Source organism: Mesoplodon densirostris, chromosome 1, assembly GCF_025265405.1.
Source record: "Mesoplodon densirostris isolate mMesDen1 chromosome 1, mMesDen1 primary haplotype, whole genome shotgun sequence".
Taxonomy (NCBI): domain Eukaryota; kingdom Metazoa; phylum Chordata; class Mammalia; order Artiodactyla; family Ziphiidae; genus Mesoplodon; species Mesoplodon densirostris.
In genome coordinates this window covers 5,997,313-6,017,455 of record NC_082661.1, presented here as the reverse complement: position 1 = coordinate 6,017,455, position 20,143 = coordinate 5,997,313, and the positions used below count along the sequence as shown (strand labels likewise).

At 43.9% G+C, this 20,143-nt stretch overlaps 1 protein-coding gene across 3 annotated transcripts in view; it reads right to left on the bottom strand.

The window, feature by feature from the left end:
- C1H10orf90 (chromosome 1 C10orf90 homolog) overlaps nucleotides 1-20,143 on the bottom strand; it is a 235,573-nt gene that overhangs the window by 89,002 nt on the left and 126,428 nt on the right. The window contains exon 1 of one of the 3 annotated variants that reach the window (XM_060096032.1): nucleotides 3,449-3,470. The exons of the other annotated variants lie outside the window; for them this stretch is intronic. Coding sequence (XP_059952015.1) covers nucleotides 3,449-3,470 — 22 coding nt within the window. Of the gene's footprint in view, nucleotides 1-3,448; nucleotides 3,471-20,143 lie in introns of those variants that run through there. 3 annotated transcript variants of the gene reach the window in all.

The window sequence follows — 20,143 nt, the reverse complement described above, 5'->3', positions numbered from 1 at the left end:
TGGAAGCTCAACATAGTTCCAGCTCACGGTGCTGGCTAATACTGGGGGCTCTCAACGTGAGTCCCCATGCCAGCAGCCTCAGCATTATGGGGTGGCTTGTTAGAAATGCACATTCTCTGAAATAATGCTATTTGCAGCATCATGGATGGACCTAGAGATGATCATGTTAAGTAAAATAAGTCAGGCAGAGAAAGCCAAATATCATATGATATCACGTATATGTGGAATCTAAAAAATGATACAAATGAACTTATTTATAAAACAGAAATAGACTCACAGACCTAGAAAACAAACTTATGGTTACCAAAGGGGAAGGGGGGGAAGGGATAAATGAGGAATTTGGGATTAACAGATACACACGACTATATATAAAATAAACAACAAGGTCCTACTGTACAGCACAGGGAACTATATGCAATATCTTGTAATAACCTACAATGGAAAAGAATCCGAAAAAGGACATATATTTTATATATATATATAAAATGTATACCCAAAACATTCAAATCAACTATACTTCAACAAAAACATTAAAAAATAAAAATGTTTTTAAAAAGAAATGCAGGGACTTCCCTGGAGGTCCAGTGGTTGGGACACCATGCTTCCACTGCAGGGGGCGTGGGTTCAAGCCCTGGTCAGGGAACTAGGATCCCACATGCCTCCTGGGGTGGCCAAAAAAAAAAATCATATCATGTGTATCAGGGACAGAGATGGGACAGTCACATTCCCGCTTCATAGACTGTCATAGACTGTAACGCTTCATAGACTGTAAACGCTTCCCTCATTTCTAGTCTGATAGGAGGCAAGGTTTACTTGGAATTTTCACCTGCCCTCAACGATACCCCTTTCTTAATATTCTAAGTAGATGTTTCTCAGAGACAATCACTTTTCAGATTTGAATTAAACTAATCACCTCTGTGAGATCTGACCCTGTTAACCACTCGTTGCCTCTGGACCATCTTTTCATGGTTGACTATTGGAACACTGGGGTCTTCTTACTGTCTTCTCCCTCTTGGCTACTGTGTCTTCCTTTCTTTAGTGGGTTCTCTCCTTGACTCCCTCTGGGTCTTCCTACCAAATCTCAGACCAGTGCCAAGGAAGGACCCAGACCTCACCTGTGGGCACCAGCCCTTAGAACCAGCTGCCTTCAAGCCCCCTCAAACTCAGCTTTTCCAAAAAGGGACCAATCAACTCCCCTCAAGCTGCTGCCACTGCAGTCTCCTCCTTCCCCTCCTCTTCCTCCCCCATATCCATTTTCTTGCCAAGTGGTCACCACCCTCCCATCACGCACAATAGAAATTGAGGTGCCCCCTCCACACCCACCCTTTCCTTCACTGCCAATGTCCAGCTAAAACCCAAGTCCTGATTTATCTCATGAAAAAGGCTCTGCTACATCTCATCATCTTAATCTTCCCTGAACTGCCTGGTCTCAGCAAGGTCACAGTCAAGTGGTGACTCCACCAGCCTCGTCTCCTGTCAGGTACTCCCAAATCCCCTTGACATTGCCAGTTTGTGACCTTGTGAAGGTCACATGCTCCTTTGAAAACTCTAATGAAAGGGATACATTTCCCCCACAGAACAGGACCTGGGAAACATACACATAACAATCTGAGCCCATGTGCATGGGGTGCTGGGGCTCAAGGAGACCAGGATATGGGCATATATCTGGACAAAACTATAATTCAAAAAGATACATGCACCCCTATGTTCATAGCAGCACTATTCACAATAGCCAGGACATCGAAACAACCTAAATGTTCACCCACAGATGAATGGATGAAGAAGATGTGGTATATATATATACAATGGAATATTAGCCACAAAAAAGAATGAAATAATGCCATTTGTATCAACATGGGTGGACCTAGAGATTATCATACTAAGTAATTCAGACAGAGAAAGACAAATACCTTACGATATCACTTATATGTGGAATCTACAATATGACACAAATGAACTTATCTACAAAACAGAAATAGATTCACAGACATAGCGAATGGTTGCCAAGGGGGAGGGTGGTAGGGGACAGATGGACTGGGAGTTTGGGATTGGCAGATGCAAACTAGTATGTATAGAATGGATAAACCACAAGGTCCTACTGTAGAGCACAGGGAACTATATTCAGTATCCTGTGGAAAACCATAATGGAAAAGAATGTATGTTTATGTATAACTGAGTCACTTTGCTGTACAGCAGAAATTAACACAACATTGTAAATCAACTATACTTCAATAAATAAATTTTAAAAAAAGAAATAATCCAAAGACTTTGAAGTTTAAAAGTCTATTAAGTAAAATTATTTCCATGAAATAATTCTCTAATTATTCTCTAATAAAATCTCTCCCAAGTTCCAAAAAAGAATTTAAAAAAGGAGATCAGGATAGAAATCCTTAAAATAAGCCTCCTTCTCCTTCCTGGATGTGGCTGCTTCATCGTCTCTGTGACTTTGGCCTTGGATGACACCTGCCCAACTTTCCCAGGGGGGTAACTCCTCTGCACAGCTCAAGATCACATCCTCTCAGAGAGGCTCCTAGGCCTGCCCCCACCCCACATGCCTTCCAACCTGTATTCATTTCCTAGAGCTACCATAACAAATTTCCACAAACAAGGCAGCTTGAAACAATGGCAACTTATTCTCTCATGGTCTTGGAGACCAAGGTGTTAGTAGGGCCGTGCTCTCTCTGAAGAACCCAGGGGACAATCCATCCTTGCCTCTTCCTAGCTTCTGGTGGCTGCTGGCCGCCCTTAGCATTCCTTGGCTTGTGGTAGCACCACTGGCCTACCTCCATCCTCACATGGCCTGTGTCTCTGTGTCTCCAAATCCCTCTGTCTTTATAATGACCCCAGCCACCGGACTGAAGGCCCATCCTAACCCAGTATGACCTCATCTGCAAAGACCCCATTTCCAGATAAGGTCCCATTCACAGGTCTGGGGGTTAGGACTTGAACACGTCTCTGGGGGGACACAATTCAACCCAGCACAGTGCTCCCTGACAGGCTGGCATCACTGTGTGTCCTCACTATGCTGTCCTGTAATCGTCTTCTCTGAGTGTGTCCCCCAAGTTGACAGAGGCCTTTAGAGGACCTCTCATCATCACCTTCACCTTGTGTTCAGTACAGTGCCTGCCAACTGAAGACATTCGCTGAGTGCTGACTGAACGAACGAATTATTTTATTTTATTTATTTTATTTTTTTATTTTTTTGCGGTACGCGGGCCTCTCACTGTTGTGGCCTCTCCCATTGCGGAGCACAGGCTCCGGACGCGCAGGCTCAGTGGCCATGGCTCACGGGCCCAGCCGCTCCGCGGCATGTGGCATCTTCCTGGACTGGGGCACAAACCCGTGTCCCCTGCATCGGCAGGCGGACTCTCAACCACTGCGCCACCAGGGAAGCCCTATTTTATATTTTGATAAGAGTTTTATCTATGGGAAAAAAATCAGAACACACCTTCCTCTGACAGTTTGATCATATTCCAAAATGTTTCAAAGACATTTTACTTAGATTCAAAGGTCTTTTAATGACAAGGATGCGCTCGGCTAAAGGAAAGAAAAGTCGGCCACAGTTCACATCTGTAATTCCTCTCAGAATGAGTCAGGCTCCACCTTCCGTGCTGGGCTGAAGAACCTCCAAACGCTCTACCTGATGAAGTCACCAGAATGTTTCCATGGTAACTGGGGAGAGGGTGGGGAGTCCACCCTGTGCTACTTCTCCTGAGCAGGAATAGCAATCATCCCTTTGACATTTATATCTGAGGCTTTGTTAGCAGGTAAAACACGTTTGCACAACCATTAAAGTTTTCTGCAGAGTACTGTTAGGTGTGAGACAAAGAACTACTGCCTACAGTCCGAGACACATTTCCCCTCAACGTCTCATCACTGTTTTATTTTTCACCTTGTTTTGATGATGCTGGTTCTCTTGCCAGGCAGCATGTTTACTGTGGAAATGTTCCCTTAGTATTAAAATACATTCAGATAACACCACAATGTTAATTTGTTTACCCTGCTTGTAATATGTGTTACCAATGTTTGCAAACCGGTTTATCTAGAAAATTGGGCAACACAGCAGTCTGTTTACCGTGCATGCTATTATAAGAATGATCAATTCCTACAATTTCATAAAACACCTTTGACACTAAATTAAATATTGTTTTCTAATGTATACCCAATTGCGTTTGAGGTAGCTTATAATTAACAACACAGATAAAAACCAGCCAAACTGTGATAAAAGAAGCAAGTAATGAGCTGGAGAAATCACTGCACCATAAAGCCTGGGTTAAAGATGACCCTGGAACAGAAGAATCACAAACTAAGGGTGAGTTTGCAGCAGCCAAGGCCAAAGCGGGGGATGTGATAAATGGCATAACTCATTCCCTTTCAAATGAAATACACCGTTTCATACGGAGAGTGGTTTTATCCCCTGGGACAACGCATTGATAGCATGGGTCTTTATATAAATGGACAGCACCTTTGTAAGCTGGTTCAGAAATACCAGGACAATGTAAATTTCACTGGACAACCCCAAGGTGCTTTGAGTGGGGTCAGTGTCACTATTATGCCATCGTGGTTAAAATTTATTGTGCGATCACAGCAAGACAGATGTTGGGTGCAAAGGTTATCTCCTTTAACACTCAGAATGACCTCTGGAGGAGAGCACAATTATTATCCCCATTTTACAGATGAGAAAGCTGAGCCTAGTTGAAGTAACCTGCCAATCATCACCTGTCTAATAAGTTTCAAGCTGAGAGTTTGCAATATTAATTATCACTGCACAGGTAGAAATGGAGCAGAATCTGTAGGATCTGATAACCTCTCCTATGAAGCTTGAGAAAGTGGACGGAGCAGCCTGGGTTTGGGCGTCAGACGAGCTCCCTCACTCTATTGCTGTTTGCTCCTCAGTTAAAGGGGCAAACTGAAGGGCTGAGAACTATGAAAAGTTTCCACGGGCCCAGCACACTGCCTGTCAACATCGGGCCCCCCCCCCCACAAATGGAACGTGTTATTAGCTGCAGTTTTACATAATTTTCATCTCTTCCAGAAAATGATGGAGTATAATACAGACCTGCCCAATAATGGATAAAAACCTGCCCACTAATTCTGTCTACTCGGGCTCTAGCTGATTTCTGAGACACCCGGAACCGGAGGCACCGTGCCTCTTGGTGCCCGGGCATGGCTCTGGGGTCTGCCTTTCTGTGGCAGGAGCAGGGTCCCCCCAGAGGACCGGGTAAGACCACCGGGCGCAACTCGCGCACATGCGCCAGGCCTCTAAACCGCGAGGTCCCGCTCACATGGGCGGCATTGGCGGGGTCACGCCACAACCTCAGTTCTGCCAAGTTACTGGAAATCTGACGTCTTTGAGGACCTAGGTCAGGTGCTGGGCTAACAAAGATGAATAAAGCACAGGAGTTCCCATCTTTAAAGAGCTCAGAGTCCGATGAAGGAATAAGACACATAATGAGACCTTTTTCAATGCAACATGGATTTGATTATTTCCTCTTATGGGCTTCCCCCCTCCCCTTACTTGTGGTAAAATACACAAAACACAAACTTTACCATCTTAGCCATTTTTAAGTGTCCAGTCCTGTGGCATTAAGCACGTCCATCTACACCGTGTTGGGCAACTATCACCCCCATCCATCCACAGAACTTTTTCATTTTCCCAAACTGAAACTCTGTCCACCTTAAGTCATAACCGTTTCCCCCTCCCCCAGCCCCTGACCACCGCCATTCTACTTTCTGTCTCTATGAATCTGACTACTATAGGGACCTCAAATGAGTGGAATTACACAGTGTCTGTCTTGTTGTGACTGGCTTATTTTACTCAGCCTAATGTCTTCAAGGTTCATCCATGTTGTTTCATGTGTCAGAATCTCCATCCTTTTAAAGGTGAATAGGAACTTCCCTGGCGGCCCAGTGGTTCAGATTCCATGATTCCACTGCAGGGTATGCGGGTTCGATCCCTGGTCAGGGAACTAAGATCCTGCATGCTGCACAGCACAGCCAAAAAAAAAAAAAATTTAATAAAAATTTAAAGAGGTAAATAATATTCCATTGTACGGATGGACCATACTTTGTTTAGCCATTCATCTGTCGATGGACACTTGGGTTGCTTGCACCTTTAGGCTATTATGAATATTGCTGCTATGAACATGGCTGTACCAATATCACTTCGAGTCCCTGCTTTCAGTTCTTTCTACAGGTTGCCTTCTGCCTTTCATTCTGTGGTCCTGCCTTGGTCATATAACCCAAAATTTTCTTAGCAATCACTAGAGTCTTTTTTGAGGGGTACATAGGGCAAAGAGATAGCCACATGGGTAGATAAGTATAGGAGTCATCTTAAAAGAACTATCCTTTCCTCCCTTCCTACCCACATGCATGGGGAGAAGGAGTGGGTCTTGTTTTAAGCCCTTGACAGGGGGAAGCAGTTAAGCACAGGTTGTCTCTGACACGTAACCCAAACATCTTCAACATGGGTTCCAACCTGAAAAGGAAAGAAGGTGCCACCTCCCCCCCCTTCCCCCCCACCCCAGAAAGGACTCTGTGAGCTGGGAGGCAGCCCAGGTCAGAGAAGACTAGGGCCTGCGCAGGGGGGCGAGGGGGCTGCTGAACTTTCTGGGAACGTGCAGCCTCACCTAAGCAGAGGGCCTGGGTGTGGGCAGCAAGCAGCAGCAGTGGGAGAGGCAGAAACAGGAGGGTTTTTCCTTTCTTTTGGTCCTAACACAGCACGATTCAGCAGGACAAGTCCAGGCAAGCAGCCGAGGCACTGTTCAGCTGTGACTTGAGCCAGTCAGTGCCTCTTGGGCTCAGCTTCCCCATCTGTGACATGAGGAGTCATGCCACATGCGTGGCCTCCAGGACACCACCTGGCTCTGCCAGGAGTCTTGTCCACGATGGCTGGGCCGTGAGGTGCTGGGGACATTTGAGGGAGGGGGTGTGGGAGTGGCATCTCCACTTCAGCTTGCTTCTTTCATAAACTGGAAAACGGCATCGTGACACCCTCTCGTCTTCAAGGAACATCGAGCTCACTGAACAAGCACCATCCCTACCTTGTATTGAACATCATGGAGTGGGTTGATTTCAGAGGTGACCGTTTCTGCCCCCCCCAGGTCCCCCCAGTTGAGATCCAGGGTGCAGTGGGGTCCCGATCACCTGCTGGTTCTCTAGGCAGCTTTCTGCAGGATGAGCAGGGGTGGATTGTATGCCTTTAGTCCAGCGCTGGATCACAACTGACACACAAAGAAGAGGAATGGGACGTCGTTGGAACCTCCTGCAAAAGAACCTGGAGCCACATCTGGCCCAGCTGCAAAGCCACATGCTCCAGACAGATCAGGAGAAGCTGTCAGCTCAGGGTTCATTCTGTAAACAAGCCACCGAAATATTTTCATAAGATGTCAGAATGGATTTCCTCTCCTTCATGAAGGCGATGTAACTCCTGTTTGTGGGGCTGTGGAGCTTCTTGCTTCTTGTGTTTTCAGCTGCCTTGGCCAAAGCCTGTCTGGAGCCTGGGGCAGGAGCCCACAGAGATGATTACACGTTCTGCCATGAGCTGGACAAAGGAGGTCCGTGCAGTGTCTGAAGCTCCAAGTTGTAAATCTCCCATTACAGGAGCCATTGGCCACGCACTGCACATCGGGGGTCTGGGGAGAGAGATGCTGTCACGGGACCATATCCAAGAGCCCAGCATTCAAGGAAAAAACCCATGCTTGGAGATGCTCACACCCTACTGCCAGTATCCTGTATTCCTACCTGGAAAGCCAAAGTGGCCTCTCTACTGAATTTGCCAACAGCTCATCAGCTGTGCTGCACAGTTAGAACCAGGTTGCTGTTCTCTCTGGCTGTGATTTTTGTTTTGAGCTGTTGTTGTTTAATGGAGAAAAGATCCTATTAGCACTCTGTGTCCCCTACTAGCCCCTCCTGCTGTAACAGATCCAAAACTTAGGTAAGAACAACTGTCCCCTTGTATGTACAGCCTTGTGCTCACCTGCCGCTTTGCAAAAAAGGGAAACAGAGGCTCAAAGAGGGGCAGGGCTTGCCAGAGAAGCTCTCAGCTGGGACGTGGCAGAGTCAGCCTTGCTCAGTTGAGCCTGATAAAGACCCCAGATTGCTGGCTGTCAGTCAAGTTACCTTCTAACCACACCCTGTCTAGATGGGCTGAGCTGCTCTCTCCCTGGAGTTGATTCTTTAAAAAATATAATTCACATACCATAAAACTTATCTTTTAAAGTGTAAACTTCAATGGTTTCTGTATATTCACACAGTTGTGCAACTATCACCATGATCTAATTCCAGAACATTTTCATCATCCACAAAAGACGCCCCATACCCATTACTCCCCATCCTTGGAAACCACTAACATATGTTTTCCGGATTTGCCTATTCTGGACATTTCATATAAATAAAATCATAAGTATGTGGGCTTTTGTGTCTGGCTTCTTTCACTGAGTAACATGTATTCAAGGCTCATCCATGTTGTAGCATGTGTCAGAATTTCATTCCTCTCTATGGCCAAATGATATTCATTTTGTCTCAAGATTCATACTGTATGGATAGAGCACATATTGTGCATCTATTTATTAACTGATGAACACTTGGGTTGTTTCCACTTTTTGGTTATAATAAACGATGCTACCATGAACATTTGTGTACAAGGTTTTATGTGGACACAGGTTTTCTTTCTCATGGGATATGTACCTAAGGGTGGAATTGCTGGGTCATATGGTAACTACGTGTTTAACTTTTTGAGGAAATGTCAATCTGTTTTGACTGCACCATTTTACATCCCCACTAGCAAAGTATGAGGGTTCCATTTTCCCCATCTTTGCCAACACTTGTTATTATCCATTTTTTAAAATTACAGCCTCCTAGTGGCTATGAGGTAGTATCTCATTGTGGGTTTGATTTGCATTTCCCTGATAACTCATAATGTTATGCATCTTTTCATGTGCTTACTGCCCATTTGCAATCTTCTTTGGAGAAATGTCTATTCAGGTCCTTTGTTCAAATTTTTTTAAAATTAATTTATTTATCTTTGCTGTGTTGCATCTTCGTTTCTGTGCGAGGGCTTTCTCTAGTTGTGGCAAGCGGGGGTCACTCTTCATCACGGTGCGCGGGCCTCTGACTATCACGGCCTCTATTGTTGCGGATCACAGGCTCCAGACGCGCAGGCTCAGTAGTTGTGGCTCACGGGCCTGGTTGCTCCGCGGCATGTGGGGTCCTCCCAGACCAGGGCTCAAACCCGCGTCCCCTGCATTAGCAGGCAGACTCCCAACCACTGTGCCACCAGGGAAGCCCCTTTGCTCAAATTTTAAGTTGGGTTATTTGTCTTTTTACAAAAGCAGCTCTAGGAAAAAGAAGACTATCATGCTCCCCATTCCGCTTCCCCTCAAATGAGTGAAAGGAACAGCAGTGATTCCCAGACCCCCCTAAGGCAGCATCTCATTTCTATGTACCTTCAATGATAGCAGCATTACTGCATGAAGGCTTAAGAGAATGTTCTTGGTGTTCCACAGATATGGGCTTGAGTCTAGCTCGAACACTTATAAAGTTTGTGAGTTAGACGATCCACCTAACTTCTCAGCTTCCCCATCTCCCAAACAGGGATCACGATATCCATTCACTGGATTGGTGTGAGAGCTAAGAGAGGAGACATACTGAAAGCCCTCAGCATGTGACTTGTCACATGGAAAATACCCAATAAAATTCATTTCTTTATGTATCCAGCAAATATTTCTATAGCATCACCATGGGCCAGGCACTGGTCTAGACCCCAAAGTCACAGCAACAGGCAAAATAGAGGGAAAATTTCTGCCTTCATGGAGATGATATGCAGCTTAACATTCTAGCAAAAGTTAATGATGCTGTTATTATTGTAATTCAACATTTTTACTCTTGATTGCAAAATAAGTACAGGCTCATCAGAAACTAGAGTGACAAGATAAAAGAAGTTTCACTAATGAACTTGAACTTTAGAGAGATGAGGCATTAGCTTCAGTGATTACAGCTCTCCTGCCAGTGCCCCAGCGTGGCCTTTCTTCTATACTTGCACAGAGACATGAAAGGGGAGAAGCCACTGGCAGTGGCTCAAGAATGTGAAAAAAGGTGCGAACACCAAGATTTAGCACCTCCAGGTGTCCAGGGAAAAGGAGGGATAATACACACCTACCAATCTGGGGGAGGGAGTTAGAAGCCTAAGAACAGATCATTAAAACCAAAAATAGGATAAAGAAGTAAATGAGACGTGTGCTTGGGAAGAAGGGATGAGCAGAGCAGCTTTTATGGCTTGAAAAGCCGGTCCAGTGGGGCCGGGTGGGACTGAACATGAAATTGAATGAAGAGTAAAACTGCTGGCCTTGCGACCTCTTCTGTGGAGTGGGAGCAAAATCCACTGCAGCAAATGAGGTTGAGGGATCGTGGGAGATGCTGCTGTGTTTGGAGGTCAGCAGTTCTGCATTGGAAACACAGGAAGCTGACCTGCACTCAAGGCCAGCTCCACCATGGACTAGCCGTGTCAACTAACGAGTCACTGACCTTCTCTTTGTTGGCTCATCTGCAAAACAGGTTCAGCAATTCTGACCTCATCAAGCATAGACTCTCAAGTCTTTCTAAAGAACATTCCCACCACCTGGAAAGTAAGGCCTCTAGCATAACCCAGTAGTTGATTCCCAGCTTACTGTGGGGTTTTCTGAGATGTCCAGATGATGGCAGTCTCTTTGTGAGTGTGAGGCGATATGTCAAATCTAGTTAGAGAGGAAAATCAATAAGGCTACTACTTGGAGAAAGATACAAAAAATGGGCAGGGGAGAGGTATTTGCCCTATCAGATATCAAAAGTTACTTTAAAGATGTAGAAAAAAGATACTGCACTGCTATAGGAATAAGTAGAAACAGACTAATGGAAAATAATAAAGAACCCAGAACGAGACCCTTACATATATGAAAATGTGAAAAATAATGAGGTGGTTTGGATAAAAACAAAATATAATAACTGATGCTGGGAGAATTAGTTATTATTTCAAAAACCAAATCTGTTCCATACTTCTTACCATAATCACAAATCAACTCCAGAGCACCTAAAAACCTAAATATGAACGATAAAACTTAAAGACCTTTAAGAGATAAAATAGTTAATATCCTTATGATCCTGGGTAGGAAAGGATATCTTAAAAATGTTCCCAAAGCAAACACTACTAAATAAATTCAAGTATTTTTAATTCAAGAATTTCTGACCATCAATAGATGTGATAAAGAGAGAAAAGAGACCACAAATTAGAAAAAGACATGTGTAACCCATATAACAGACAATGAAAGGGTTAGCCTCAAAGCTAATTTTAAAAACTCCTGTAAATTAAGTTGAGAAACACTAGTAACCCAATGGAAAACATAGGCAAGGACAGGACAGGCATTTCTCAGAAGAGAAATGGTCACTAGGCAGCTGAAAGGATATTCAACCTCATTAGTAAATAGAGGAAGGAAAAGAAAATCACAGCAAGAGACCATGTCACCTCTATCTGATTGGCCAAAAATCAACAATATTAGATATCAGTAAAGCTGTGAGGTAACAGCAATTCCCAGGCGTGGCTGGTGAGCATGAACTGATACTTGAAACATAACCCAGTAAAGGTGAGGATGAGCAATTTTGCTCTTATTTACAGTATTTCATCAAAATCTAACAGTTCATTGATTATAAGATGTACAATTACTTTATACATCACCAAGAAAGGGAAAAAAAGCTGCTCATTTATATCCTAAGATGCCACTAATTTTAATACACATTCTGATTTCAGATATATTAAAATATAAAAGTACACCTTAGAATAAATGAAATATGGGATGTAAATAAAAGAAACTCTTCCTCATCTGCACTGGGGTCTATAAGACTGACCGTAGCATCATTGTTTCTAATGGCAAAAAAAACCTGGAAACAACGAAAATGTTCTTTGACAGGAGAATTTATAAATCAATTGTGAGATAGTTAACGATCCATCAGTGAAAACATATAAACTACAGGTACATATATTAATATGGATGACAAAAAAACAAATTAAGAGTAGAAATCAATGAAAGAACAGAAACAAACACAATAACAGAAAAAAATAACAAAATCAAACGTTGGTTTTGGGGGGAAGGGGGAATCAACAAAATCAATCCAGAACATATTTAAAAACACATACACATAGCCATTGTGTGTTGTCCTTCCATCCCAGCCTCCTTGTCTCCAACGTGGCCTCTGGCTCTATCTGCCTCTGGGGGGTAACTTTGTGATGCTCCTCTTTGGTGGTCGTGACGCTCAGTGGGTGACCTGCTGATTCCTTGCCAATTTCACCTTCCAAGAGGCCAGGGAGCCTGAGCTCTGAGGCCCCCTGCCAGTGGCTGGCATCACCACTGCATCTTTTTCTCATTCCCAGCACCTCCTTGGCCCCAGGAACTCAGAGAAAACAATTCCCTCACGCTCTCTGAGCTTGAGCCTGAAGTCTTTAGTGGACTTGATCAAAGCGGGGTCACCCCAGATCAACCCCAATAAGTGGAGTCAGGACTCATATGCGGAGTGAGCACAAAGCAAGTGTTCTTAAAAAAAAAAAAAAAAAAAATCTTGCTGGGGCTTCCCTGGTGGCGCAGTGGTTGAGCGTCCGCCTGCCGACGCAGGGGACACGGGTTCGTGCCCCGGTCCAGGAAGATCCCACATGACGCGGAGCGGCTGGGCCCGTGAGCCATGGCTGCTGAGCCTGCGCGTCCGGAGCCTGTGCTCTGCAATGGGAGAGGCCACAACAGTGAGAGGCCCGTGTACAGAAAAAAATAAAAAAATAAATAAATATCTTGCTACTATATTGCTAAGCCCCATATAAACCCAGCAGGACTCCCGACAGCGGCGTTCTGGGATCCTCTCTCGGCTTCACAGATAATATTCACATATGCTTATGCTTCAATCTCTTCCCAACCATATCATACCCATGTCAAGGTGGTAATATCTTTCCTAAGTTCTCTAAACATAGAAGTAAGTCCCTTTCAACTCAGTGGAAATCTGTCTTATCATTTAAGGCTCAGCTCAAACTATGTCCCTCTAGAAGCTTTCACCCCCAGAAAAAAACAAACCAGTTGTTCTTCTGTGTTTCCCAGGCACTTTTCCACATTGCACTGTAGTCATCAATGTACTGTAACCTCCTGGGGGCAACAGCCTCCGTCTTTGTATCCCCCCCCCCACAAATCTTGTGCTCAGGGAGATAAAGCAATGAGGAATGGACTCTGACACTGGAGGACCTGACCCCAACTCTGACTATAGCAAAGTTAACCTCTGAGAGCCCATTTTCCATCTGTGAAATGAGAATGGATGGAATTGCTTCCTGCATGGGAAACTCTCAGCACAAGCGCCTGGCACCTGGCGGAAGCTGAGAAGTGGCAGCTGCCCGTCAATAGAAGAGCTGATGCCATGTTTGCTGAACTGGGCTGAATGACATGTGCTATTTCTCCAGGGGTGGACCCAAACCACGGTGTTCCCCTGGCGCCTCTTGAGGCCAGGATTCCCGTAAGAGCTGGGGCCAGACTGGACCAGAGCCCCCAGGATGTATCTACATAGAAAGTGGAGGAAGGAGGAAATACAAGGACCCATTGTGAGGAGGAGGAGGCACCTGCTCTTTCTCCCTCCCCTCACCCTTCCTTGGAGCTCCAGACACAGCTACGCCCTCCTGTTGAGGAATTTCCCTCTTGCCCACCAGATCAGCCTCCCTGGAGAAGACCTTGGCTTTTCCCATCCAGGGTACAAGTCCCGTCCCACCAAGGCCCCACCCCAACCCCTGAGACATCAGGGGCCACCTGCTTGTGCAAACCCAGTCTGTTTGGCATTTCATATTCTGTGCTTCCAATAGAGGCCTCAGCACACCCACCTCTTGTGCCCTAACTACTTCTCTGGTTTATCCCCTGAGAATTTCTGGGCATCTTCTCTCTGCCATTTCATTTTCTTTGGCATCACATCTGCCATTCTCCACCACGCCTGCTCTTAACACTGTAACTGGGCATGTTTGCTTCCAAATCTCTCAGTTCTTTGGATCTGGCTGGAAGCTGTTCTGCCAAACAGCGGCTATTGCTGTGTCTGAGATACCCGGTCCCTCATTTCACAGGAGTATTGCTGGTGTGACCAAGATCCAACAGACACAGACAGCTCTTTTATGATATCCGTAGAGACAGCTTCCCTACAGCTCTCTTTCACTCCCAAAGGGAGAAAAGATAATAGTGCCACTGGGTCCACATGACTTTCATTTTTCTCATAAGAATATAGAAATTTCTAGAATGAATTCCAGGTTTCTTTGTTGTTGTTGTTTTCCTTCTGCTTCCCACCCACCCAGCTAATTGACAGAAATGGGGAGTATCTGGTGGCTTTGGAAACTTCCAGCAAGCTCCTGTTCATCCTGCACGCACACAGTGGGAATAGAGCATTGCCTTTCCATACCCAGGGGTCTGCACACGGCTGCTTCCTTTGGTAAGTCTACGTGGAAGTCACAGCCACCCCTTTAGCACCTTCCCCCATGCCCCCTCCAACCCCCCAGGAGCAGAAACAGGCCACTTCCACCTCACGGAGAAGGAAATGGTACCCAGGTAGCTTGCTCAGGGCAACCAAGCTCCCGCTCATGAAACGCTACCTATTTTCATTTCAGTCTCAGGAAATCTGTAAACAGATCCCCACCATCTTAACAGATTCCTGCTACAAGACTGTAAAACACGAAGTTGTGCTCACACCTCTATCAATCAAGTGCATTGTTCGAATTGACTGGATGGAAAGCAAATACTGAGAAAAGTATTCACAATTTAAATCATGGCTACAGGAATGCTGATTCAATAGAGAGTTTTTTCTAAACATTCATTTTTCTTTAGTCTGTCTTGCATCTTCCCATCAGAAATAAAGGAGGAGAAAATAGGGCTATTTCTTTTGCAGGCGGCAGAGACGCAGTCTCTTTCTTCGTCTTCCTCAGTCAGGACTTCCCCTTCTGAGCATCCTCATTAGGCAACACTGGATGAATAGTGATGAGCCATAAAATCCCCATATGAAGAACGGCTGTCCTTGAACTTCTAATGCCTGCTGGCTCAAGCCCACATCAGGCACGAATGCTAAAATCCCTGCCAGGGGTTCCTCATCTCCAAAAACAACCTGAGCTGTCACTACAGAGCCCACGATTAGGTGACAGGTAGAGCAGAATCCTACAAGAGGGTGGCGACCAGGAGAGCAGGCAAGCCCCCATTTGCATGTTACCGGTTCTGGAAGGGGCCTCTGCGGTGGTCCTACACTGGGATCGGGGGCATTGAGATCAGAAACCAGGTCTTCAGTCTGGGACATCCAGACCCAGTGTTTGTCACAGAACATCCTCTCTCTGTCAATGTGGGGCTGTGATACAACTTTGAACTTGGCCTTGATACAACTTTGAACTTGGCCTTGATACAACTTTGAACTTGGGAGAGGGCCAAGGTCGGGGCGGTGGCAGTAAGGGGCAGTGGGCAGCGAACACGCCTTAGCAAACACTCTGCCAGCAGTCATCCCTAGTCTCGATTCTGTCCTGGACTTCAGGAAAGAGTAAAGGTTGCTCCGCTTTCCTGAGTGCAGCTGGGATTCCAACCCAGCCCTGCCCGACTCTAACCAAACTTCCCCACCAAGCTACACTGGCCTCAAGGAAATCGTTTCAGCCTGTGCTCTCAACACCGAGACCGTTCACCGCAAACCATGCGTAAAGCTGTATTTGTATTCTTCCAGAAGAGATTGCTCTTGAATTCTTTCAGAGCCCAAGTCTGATAAAACATCTGCCAATCAAAGGCAGCCCTGAAGATCCCGCAGCAGGAAGCCTGGCCCATGAGGAGACTCGGGGTCCTCCTTCAGGCAGCTTTTGTATTCCCTCTAAAACAGAAAGCTTCCAAGGGCTGGATTTGGCAAATCCATTATCCTGCCAAGTCCTCAGAAGCTGGAATCAGTATGCCTGAGATTAAACAAACGTAGGGACGTAAAAATAAAGGGGAATGTAAGTCGGTTTGGTGCTTATCTTCTTTTCCAACAAAAGATAACAGGTAATTGCTTTTTTATCACTAGCACTTGAAATTTGAAAGTAAAGAAGGAGAGAGGCTTGATATCACACCTAAACTTTGTAGATCCTTAACTTCCACTTCTTCTGCTAAGGACCAATAGTCAGACTGCCCTGGTGCTCACACAATCCAATACAAAAAAGAGCCAAAAAGCAACAAAGGACATGTCACCATGTCATTTCCAACAGGAGGGATTTATGTTTAGATTTTGTGAACTGATTACATATATACATTCCCTCTCTGCCCTGCACCCCTCCCCCACAAAAGTTCTAAACTATCATCAATTCTCTAAACGTAACCTTTACCAAAGAAGAGATGTTCACACAAGGGGAATGAGATGGTTTGTGGATTTCCCAGGAAATGATAAAGCTGTTGCCTAGCAACCCAGCCCCCCACAGACTCCAGCTTGTTACCTGGCTCTTGTGAAAATGGAACATCTTTAATAGACACAGCTATTGCCTGCAGCTGCCTGAGCAAAGCCTTTGCAGGGGAGCCTTCCTTTCTCTCCTCCCTTGTGCTTTCCCGGTGACAGCGGGTGAGCAGTCTTGTGTCTGAGCTTCACTGGCTGTTTTCCTTTAAGATTAAGATCCTTGGATTTCTCACCACTTTCAAGGTTTCCCTGTGACTCGGCTCAACAGAAATTGACTCTTCTGTCTAAAAGTTCTCTGGATGCTCAAGAATGTCTATGGCCCAGCAGAGAAAGTGCATCTTTATCTGGTGACAATTCTCCAGGCTTTGATTTATTATTGAAAAATTTGAAATTGATAATATGTACTGTATATTTTGTTGGGTTGAATTATGTTCCCTGCCCACCCCAATTTATATAATGAAGTCCTAACCACCAGGACCTCTGAATGTGACCTTCCTTGGAGACAGGGTCTTTGCAGAAGTAATCAGGTCGAAATGAGGTCCTTAGGGTGGGCCCCTAATCAATATGATTGGTGTCCTTATAAAGAGAGAAATTTTAGACACACTGACACACAAGGGAGAGTACCACGTGAAGGTGAAGGCAGAGATCGGGGTGATGCTTCTACAAGCCGAGGAAAGTCAGAGATGTGCCAGGAAACCACCAGCAGCTGGGAGAGAGGCCTGGAACAGATTCCCTCTCACGGCCTCAGAAGGAACCCACCCTTCCAACACATTGATTTTGGACTTTCAACCTCTGGAACTATGAGAGTAAATTTCTATTGTTTAAGTCACCCAATTTGCCACACTTTGTTTTGGCAGCCCTCGGAAACTGATACTCATGTTTCCCATGGACTGTGTGCTGTGACAGGCATATCATTTTCCTTTCTCATTGAACTCTCACAGCGACCCACGTAGGACGAACTGTCTTTAGCACATAAGGAAGCTGTGGCTTAGGGAAGTGAACTTACTTGTCCAACAACCCACAGTTCCTAAGTGAAGGAGCTGGAATTTAAATTCAAGTTGAAACAACATGGAAACCCATGCTCTTAACCGCCATGGTATTCCCCCTCTGCTGATTCTAGATGTAGCTTTCCACGTCATCCCACAGTGAGGGGTTTCCTCCCAAAGTCGCTAACAGCACAGCCAGCTGCTAACAGGGTAGGGAAACCCACAAAGCCAAGGCATTATGAAATATTCAACATGTTGACAGGAGGCATATTGCCAGCTGAGTGGGGGCCAGGAACTGGTCCTTGGCTGATGGGCAAGAGATTTCTGCTGCAGAAAGCTGAGCCTGGAGTGAAATTAGCTTTGAAGTTTATTAAATCTTTGTGTCTCTAGGGCCATGGGGAGAAAGAGCCAGGGGGTGGTTCCTGCAGTCCTGAGCTGAGCAAGGCGGCCTGGAGGGACCTTTCTATCCCACTGGCAGAGCAGGGCATTTTGGCTGTATTTTTCACATTTGGAATTCTCAGCAACTTTACTGGAATTTTGATTAGTGCATTTAGCAGGAAAAGCAAAACTGCTGTGAACACAGGCAAAAATCCACGCTAGGGTTCTGCCACAACAGAAAGAGGCTGAAATTACCATGAGCTGGTGAAGGTGAATGTATACTACAAACAAGGTCACCACGTTTGGAAAAATAAGCAGATGGGGAGGGTGTGGAAGAATTCTTTACTGTTAATGGGAATCTCTGTGGTAGCATTTTATGATGGGACAAAGGTTTCATATGAAGGAAGCTACCTCCATCTTCTACATTATTTAAAAGGTCGGATAAATAAATGCATTTTTGTGATTCTTCTATCCACACAGACCTTCAGCCAAACTGCTGTGTAAATAACTTTATTATATAAATATAGTATAAAGGAAACATAAAAATCTGATTGAAACACTTAATGAAACAAAATAAATATAACGTTTATTTTGTGGTTTTTATAAAACAGGCAAAATTTCTAAGACCAATGTATTTGGAAGAGCTTGTAAGCTAAATTTTTTCCCAGCATGCAGTCGTTAAACATGCTGCTTGACTTCTGGATATCATACAAATAATGATACTTGTTGTGACAAAACATGAAATGGCAAATAATGAAACTTTAGGACCTGGGGAACAAAGCACACATTCCCAAGGTCACCGGGGTGCTGCCAACACCGGAAGATAAAGAAGGAAGAGGTATGAAGTTGAAACGGAAGAGACAAAACTCTCATTATTGCAGATGATAGCACTACCCGCTTGTAAACCCAAGGATTTCAGCTGAAAACTTTTACAACTGCTAGGAGAGCTGAGTGATTTAACCACAATCAAAAGCAACCTCCAAGAATCAATAACTTTCATAAAGAAGGGAACTAATTAATTAGAAAACATCAGGAGAAAACAATTAACAATGGCAAGAAGACCCTAATACAGCCAGGAACACATCTAACATGAAATATGAAATACCCATATCGAGAAAATCGTAAAACCATACTGGAGGAAATAAAAGAAAACCTAAGTGAATGGGGAGACATGACATGTTTCTGGATGAAAAAGTCAAAGGGTAAAGTCAATTCTGCCCAAATTAGTTTACAAATTCCACATTTATCTAAAAACTGGTAATAAATAACTAAATAATAGAGATCTGATTCATAAATGTACGTGGAAGACAGAGAATGCATAAGAATACCAAGACAGTTTTAATAATGTACAGTGAGCATGGGATATTGTCATACTACCTATTAAAACTCACTCTAATGCTGTATTACTTAAAACTGTGTGGTCTCAGGAAAGGAAAAAATAGATACATCAATTAGATGAAACAGAGAGTAAAACATCCACGTACATTTGGGAATTTACTCTATGAAGAGGACATTCCAAATCAAAGGGAATAGGACAGCACATAAAATTAGTAATTCATTTGAGGATAAAATAATGTTAATAATGTTATGGTCCATATTTAAAGCCATACACAAAACTAAATTTAAAATGGATTAAAGGTGTAAACATCAAAAAGTGAAATTAAAAAATAATAATAGAAGAATATTTTTTGTAACACTGGAAGTCTTCTTAAAGAAGACAAAATATCCAGAGGCCATAAAAGATTAACAATTGAACTATAAAATAATGAGTAAGTTTTATATGACAAATGTTATTACATACAAAATTAAAAGACAAGCAATAGACTAAAGAAAATATTAAAAGGATTAATACCCAGGCTATAAAAGTAACTCTTACGATTATATTAGAAGAAAACACTTTAGAAAAGTGAATAAATGATTTGAACATGGATTCTATAGAAAAATAAATACAATAGGATAATATACATTGAAAAAATGATAGGGCTCTTTAGCAATTGGGAAACTATAAACTAAAAAAACAACATTTAAATAAAATAAATTAAAACAATACCTTGTGCAGCAAAGAATATTATCAAGAAAGTGAAATCTACACAATGGGAGAAAATATTTGCAAATTATATATCTGATAAAGACTTAGAGTCCAGAATATATAAAGAACACTTACAACTCAACAACAAAAAGACAAGCAACCCAATTTAAAAACGGGCAAAGAACTAGAACAGACATTTCTCCAAAGAAGCTGTACAAATAGCCAAAAAGTACATGAAAAGATGCTCCACATTATCAGTCATTAAAGCAATGCAAATCAAAACCACAATGAGATACTACATCATATCCACCAGGATGAGTATAATTAA